Genomic DNA, 6,794 nt, shown 5'->3' with positions numbered 1-6,794 from the left:
TCATTGTTGTTTGGTGGGCCTGGGCTGGATTTGAACCCGCCACCTTAGGTGTATGTGGCTGGTGCCTTAGCTACTTGAGCCACAGACACCAAGCTAATAAAATTTATTTCTTAAGCCTTCAAAGGTCGTTTTATTTTCATCACTTTGGCAGGAATCTTTGAGAAATGTGTGCCATATCTTAACTGCCTTTTAATAAAGTATACTATATTTAGGGTTTTTTTGATAATTCACATGCAAGGATTTATAGGAGTTCTGCCTTTCCCACATTTATAGATAACCACCCCCTTGGTTATGAAATTTCTTCTGTACAATCTAGCATTTTTACTGACAGAAACATTCAGTTTCATGAGTCACTTTATGATCTGAGGAGAGCATGTGAAGAGCTATTTCATATCAACAATCCTAGGCAACTTATCTTTTATCGAAAACATAGTTTCTAGCCAAGAACCTTCTATTTCTTAGACCTGTTCACATCTATTATCAACTCTAGTAGCTGTTTTTTTCTTTTGTCAGGATCATTTTTACTAAGAAGGAATACTTTTATCATTTTTCTAGTTTCTGAACATATGGCAACCTGTAAATGACATTAAAGCCAAAATCAGATATAGATGCTGGGCAGCCACCTGGATTTCTTCTAACCCAAGTGGCTGACTCACTTTCCATGTAAGTCAGCCACATGTCATTCAGAATCATGTCTCAGCAAAATCATATATGATAGATCTTTGGGGCACTTAATTGAAACCACAGTAATGAAACTTTGGAGTCCAAAACAAAGTTCTCTTTTCTGTAGTTTGATGGTATCATCACGGATGCTCTTGAGTGCGTAGAACCTTTTGCCCCTGCATTAAATGACCAGATTTTTACCTCTTTTCAATTCTTACATCTGCTTTATATGGCTTTTTCTGTCTGTACCCTTATTAGGTGATTACTACTCTTTGCTTTGCATAAAACAGCCCATTTCCATTCAGATTTTATAATTCCTAATCTGCTTTGACCAGACCACAGAGATTGTTAGAATTGTATTTATATGAAAAGTCTGTAAACCTAGAGTCTTCACATTAATACAGGGATCGGAGCTAGCTTCAGGCATGCAAAGTTGATGAGTACAGAGGAAGTACAGGATATTTGGGATATATGTTTTATATTTAGTATTATACTGTAGTTGTATTGTTTTAATTATTCCTAAAGTAGTTAGAGTTTCTTTTTCTTTCTCCATAGGAACTTCCATGTACCAGTCTCAAAAGTGAAGGTATGATTGGGAAGGGGCCTGAGGGATTTCTGAGATGAGAGTAATCTATATTTTGATAGAGGGTTGGGTTATGTAACTGTCAAAATTCAGCAAAGATACACTTAAGATTTATGCATTTCACTGTATAACTTTTACCTGCAAAGGGGGAAAAAAAATCCTAAATCAAATTCTAGATAATGAAATGCTGAAAAATTTAAGCTAAGTGTGCTCACCTCTACAGCTTTCTTTGAAATGCATTTAAAAATGAGGTAAATTGATAAGATGGATAAAAGAATGAATAGATATATGAAAAAGTATGTTAATGGTAGAATCTAGGTAGGGTACATGGGTGTTCTCTGTAAAATTGTTTCAATATTTTTATTTTTTTTGAATTTTTTTTTTTTTTTTTTTTTTGAGACAGAGCCTCAAGCTGTCCCCCTGGGTAGAGTGCCATGGCTTCACTGCTCACAGCAACCTCCAACTCCTGGGCTCAAGCGAGTCTCTTGCCTCAGCCTCCCAAGTAGCTGGGACCACAGGCGCCCGCCACAACGCCCGGCTATTTTTTGGTTGCAGCCATTATTGTTGTTTGGCGGGCCCGGGCTGGGGATTCGAACCCACCACCTTAGGTGTATGTGGCTGGCGCCTTAGCTGCTGGAGCCACAGGCGCCGAGCCTTTTTTTGAAATTTTTATAAATTCTTGAGAGAGTGGGGAGTGACTGTAAATGACCACTAATGAAGCAAACCTTTGATGCACTGCCTCTGATGTTTGTTCCCCTTAAGGAGTGATAGGACTGCTGGATACATGGAGCAGGGACGTAGCAGCAGCCTTGAGGCCTAGAATATTATCTCTTCCTTAGGCCTGGATCCTGATTTTCCACACTCTTTTGTTTCCATCCTAGTTTTAATAACCATCACACAATCTTCTTCAAGCCAATAAAAACTTTTTTAGGCTCAGCGCCTGTGGCTCAAGCAGTTAAGGCACCAGCCACATACACCTGAGCTGGCGGGTTCGAATCCAGCCCGGTCCCACCAAACAACAATGACAGCAGTGACCAAAAAATAGCCGGGTGTTGTGGCGGGCACCTGTAGTCCCACCTACTTGGGAGGCAGAGACAGGAGAATTGCTTGAGCCCAGGAGTTGGAGGTTGCTATGAGCTGTGATGCCATGGCACTCTACCCAGGGCAACAGCTTGAGGCTCTGTCTCAAAAATAAAAAAATAAAAAACTTTTTTAGAAAAGTGATAGAAGCTAGCACTCGGGAGGCTGAGGCAGGTGGATGCCTGAGCTCACAGGTTCCAAACCAGCCTGAGCTGGAGTGAGACCCCATTGCCCCAAGAAACCTAGAAGATATATATATGAGAAGCTCCAACAACTGGCCCCATTTTGCCCATTTTTAATCAGATTATTTGATTTATTTCCTCTTGAGTTGTTGGAGCTCTTTATATGTATATTCTAGTTTTAATCCCTTATCAAATGAGTACTTCAAAGATATTTTCTTCCATTCTGTGGTTGTCTCTTCCCTTTGTTGATTGTTTTCTTTCCTGTGCAGAAGCTTACTATAATCCAGTTTGATCCATTTGTCCAATTTTGCTTGAGTTTCATGTGTTTTGGGATATTATGCAAGAAATAATTGTCCCCAGACTGATGTCCTAAAATATTTCCCCAGTGTTTTCTTTTAGTAATTTCATAGTTTTAGGTCTTAGATTTAAGTCTTCAATCCATTTGATTTTAATATATGGCAAGAGATAGGACTCTAGTTTCATTCTTCTGTATATGGATGTCCATTTTTTTCCTAGCAGCACTTATTGAAGAGACTGTCCTTTCCCCAACATATGTTCTTGACACCTTTGTCAAAAGCAAGTTTACTGTCAATGTGCAGATTTTTTTCTGGATTCTCTATTCTCTTCTACTGGTCTGTATGTCTGTTTTTATTGCCATGCCATTCTGTTTTGATTACTGCAGCTCTATAATATAATTTGAAGTCAGGTAATATGATTCCTCCAGTTTGGTTCTTTTTGCTCAAGTTGTGTTTGGCTATTCTGGGTCTTTTGTGGTTCCATGTAAGTTTTAAAATTATTTTTTCTATTTCTGTGAAGAAAGTTGATGACATTTCGATGTGGATTACATTGAATCCGTAGATTGCTTTGGGAAGTAAGGACATTTTAACAGTATTAATTGTCTATGCTCCAATCCATGAGCATAGACTATCTTTCCTCTTTTTTTAATGTCCTCTTTAGTTTTTTTCATTATATTTTGTAGTTTTATTGGTAGAGACTTTTCACTCTGGTTAAGTTTAGGCCTAGGTATTTTGTTTTTATTTATAGTTATTATAAATGGGATTGCTTTCTTAATTTCTTCAAATTGTTTACTATTGACATATAGTGAACTGATTTTTATATGTTGATTTTTTTTTCCTGCAACTTTACTGAATTTGTTTATCAGCTCCATAGGTTTTTTTTGGTGGAGTCTTAAGGTTTCTGTCTACAAATAAGAAGATTACTTTGCAAATAAGAATAATTTGAATTCCTTTCCAGTTTGGATGCCCTCTATTTCGTTCTCTTACCTGATTGTTCTAGCTAGAATTTCCAGCATTGTGTTGAATAACAGCAGTGAAAGTGGGCATCCTTATCTTGTTCCAGATCTTAGGAAAGTTTTCCATTTTTCCCCATTCAGTATAATAGGTATTTTCCTTCTGTATCTACTTGTATGAGTTTTTATCATGAAGGGGTGTTGCATTTTATCAAAGGCTTTTTCAACATCAATTGAAATGGTCATATGATTTTGCCTTTTGTTCTGTTGATATTATGTGTCACATTGATTTGTGTATGTTGAACCATCTTCACATCCCCAGTATGAATCCCATTTGATCATGGTGAATAATCTTTTTAATGTGTTATTGAATTTGGTTTGCTAGCGTTTTGTTGAGGATTTTTGCATCTATGTTCATCAGAAATTTGGCTTTTAGTCTGTTTTTTTATTGTCTCTTTCTCTGGTTTTGGTATCAGGGTGATGATACTGGCCTTGTAGAATGAGTTTGGGAGTATTCCCCCTTCCTTAATTTTTTGGAGTAGTTTAAGTAGGATTGGTATTAGTTCTTTAAATGTTTGGCAGAATTCAGCAGTGAGCCATCAAATGTTGGGCTTTTCTTTGATGGGAGACTTTTTCTTATTGATTCTCTCTCATTACTTGTTATTGATCTATTCAGATTTTTTTATTTCTTCCTGGTTTAACCTTGGCAGGTTGTATATATATATTAAGGAATTTATTTATTTCTTCAAGGTTTTCCGATTTATTGCTGTATGGTTTCTTATAGTAGTCTCTAATGATTTTTTGAATTTTTACAGTATCAATTGTAATGTCTCCTTTTTCATGAGTGATTTTATTTGCTTTATTTTATTTTATTTATTTCTCTTTTTTTAGTCTAGCTAAAGGTTTGTCAGTTTTGTTTATTTTTTTAAAAAACCAACTTAAGTTTTTCATTGATCTTTTGTGTTATTTTTTGGTTTCAATTTCATTTATTTCTGCTCTGTTCTTTATTATTTTCTTCTACTAATTTTGGGATTGGTTTGCTCTTGTTTTTCTAGTTTTTTCAGATGTGTTAGGTTGTTTATTTGAAGTTTTTCTACTTTTTTTTTAGAGACAAAGTCTCATTTTGTCACCCTCAGTAGAGGGCTGTAGCGTCATAGCTCACAGCAACCTCCAGCTCTTGAGCTTAGGTGATTCTCTTACCTCAGCCCCACCCTGAGTAGCTGGGACTATAGGCACCTGCCACAATGCTGGGCTATTTTTTGTTGCAATTTGGCTGGGGCCAGATTTGAACCTGCCACCCTTGGTATATGGGGCCGGCATCCTACTATTTGTTTCAATAAAATTTTAATTTCCTTCTTAATTTCTTCAGTGACCCACTGTTCATTCAGGGACATACTGTTTAATTTCCATGTTCTTGGATAGTTTCTAACTATCTAGTACTGCACTGATAATCTGTCTAGTACTACAAGTGGAGTTCTTGTTGTTGATTTCTAGTTTTATTCCATTGTGGTCACAGAAAATATGTGATATGATTTCAGTGTTTTTGAATTTTGTTAAGACTTGTTTTGTATCCTAACATATGGTCTGTGCTTGAGAATGAATGATCCATGAGCTGAAAAGAGTATATATTCCATAGCTATTGGATAAAGTGATGTGTAAGTATCTATTAGTTCCAGTTGGTCTACAGCGCAGATTAAGTCTAATGTTTCTTTGTTGATTTTCTGTCTGGATAATCTGTCTAGTACTGTTAAGTGGGGTATTCAAGTCTCCAACTATTACTGTGTTGGTGTTAATTTCTCTCTTTAGTTCTGATAATATTGTTTTATATATTTTGGTGCTTCAGTGTTGAGTGCATATATATTTAGAATTGTTATTTCCTATTGCTGAATTGACCCATTTATCATTAAATTAGACTTTCTTGGGTGGTGCTCATAGCTCAGTTAGGGTTCCAGCCACATACACTGAGGCTTGCAGGTTTGAACCCTGCCTGGGCCAGCTAAAACAATAATGACAACTGTCACAACCAAAAAGTAACTGGCATTGTGGCAAGTGTCCCAGCTACTTGGGAGGCTGAGGGAAGAGAATCGCTTAAGCCCAAGAGTCTGAGGTTACTATGAGCTGTGGTACCACGGCACTCTACCCAGGGTGACATAATGAGACTCTGTCTCAAAAAAAAAAAAAAAAAAAAAATTAGAGTTTCTTTGTCACTTTTTATAATTTTTGTATTGAAATTGGTTTTATTTGATAGAAGTATATAGCTACTCCTGTTCTTTTTTAGTTTCTGTTTGCATGGACTATCTTTTTCCATCCTTTTCTTTTTGGTCTATTCATGTCTTTATAGGTGAAGCAGGATTCTTATAGACCACATGTAGGTGAGTCTTTTTTTTTGGTCCATTCAGCCAGTCTGTGTTTTTTGATTGAAGAGTTTAGTCCATTTATATTCAGTATTATTCACAGGATAGTCCTTGTTAGTATAGTGATGTAAAAAGAAATAAAAATAAAGTTTTCACAGATAAGGACTCAACTACTGTCATGTTGTTATTTGAATTCTGGATGTTTTGTAGTCCTCTGTTCATTCATTTCTTCCTTTCTTCCATCCATCTATCCTTTCTTCCCTCTTTCCTTCCTGCCTTTCTTCATGTACAAGTTATTTTCTCTAGTAGTGTGCTTTAATCTCTTGCTTTTTATTTTTTGTGTATCTGTTGTAGTTGTTTAAATCTAAGGTTAGCATGAGGTTTACGAAAACAGATTACAACTAGTTATTTTAAACAGATGACAACTCTGCTTACAACAAACAAATAAGCAAGTAAAGGGAAAGCTGAAAGAAACTACACTTTAACTTCATCCCTCCCATGCTTTGACTTTTTGTTATTTCCATTTATATCTTAAAATACAATCTGTTAAAAATGTTGTAATTATTATTTTTGATATGTTTGTGTTTTAGTTTTCTTACTTAAGGTACAAGAGGGCTCGGCGCCTGTGGCTCAAGCGGCTAAGGCGCCAGCCACATACACTTAAGGTGGCGGGTTCGAATCCA

General features: G+C 36.3%; 1 protein-coding gene across 1 annotated transcript in view; it reads left to right on the top strand.

Annotated features, from left to right (window-relative positions):
* Window positions 1–6,794, top strand: part of NFX1 (nuclear transcription factor, X-box binding 1) — a 98,480-nt gene that overhangs the window by 59,512 nt on the left and 32,174 nt on the right. The window contains exon 11 of the mRNA XM_012811653.1: window positions 1,219–1,249. Coding sequence (XP_012667107.1) covers window positions 1,219–1,249 — 31 coding nt within the window. The remainder of the gene's footprint in view (window positions 1–1,218; window positions 1,250–6,794) is intronic.

The sequence above is a fragment of the Otolemur garnettii genome, unplaced genomic scaffold (assembly GCF_000181295.1).
Source record: "Otolemur garnettii isolate 467f Iridium unplaced genomic scaffold, OtoGar3 scaffold00172, whole genome shotgun sequence".
Classification (NCBI taxonomy): domain Eukaryota; kingdom Metazoa; phylum Chordata; class Mammalia; order Primates; family Galagidae; genus Otolemur; species Otolemur garnettii.
Note: the sequence above shows the minus strand (reverse complement) of the source record. Positions and strands in the feature narration are given on the sequence as shown.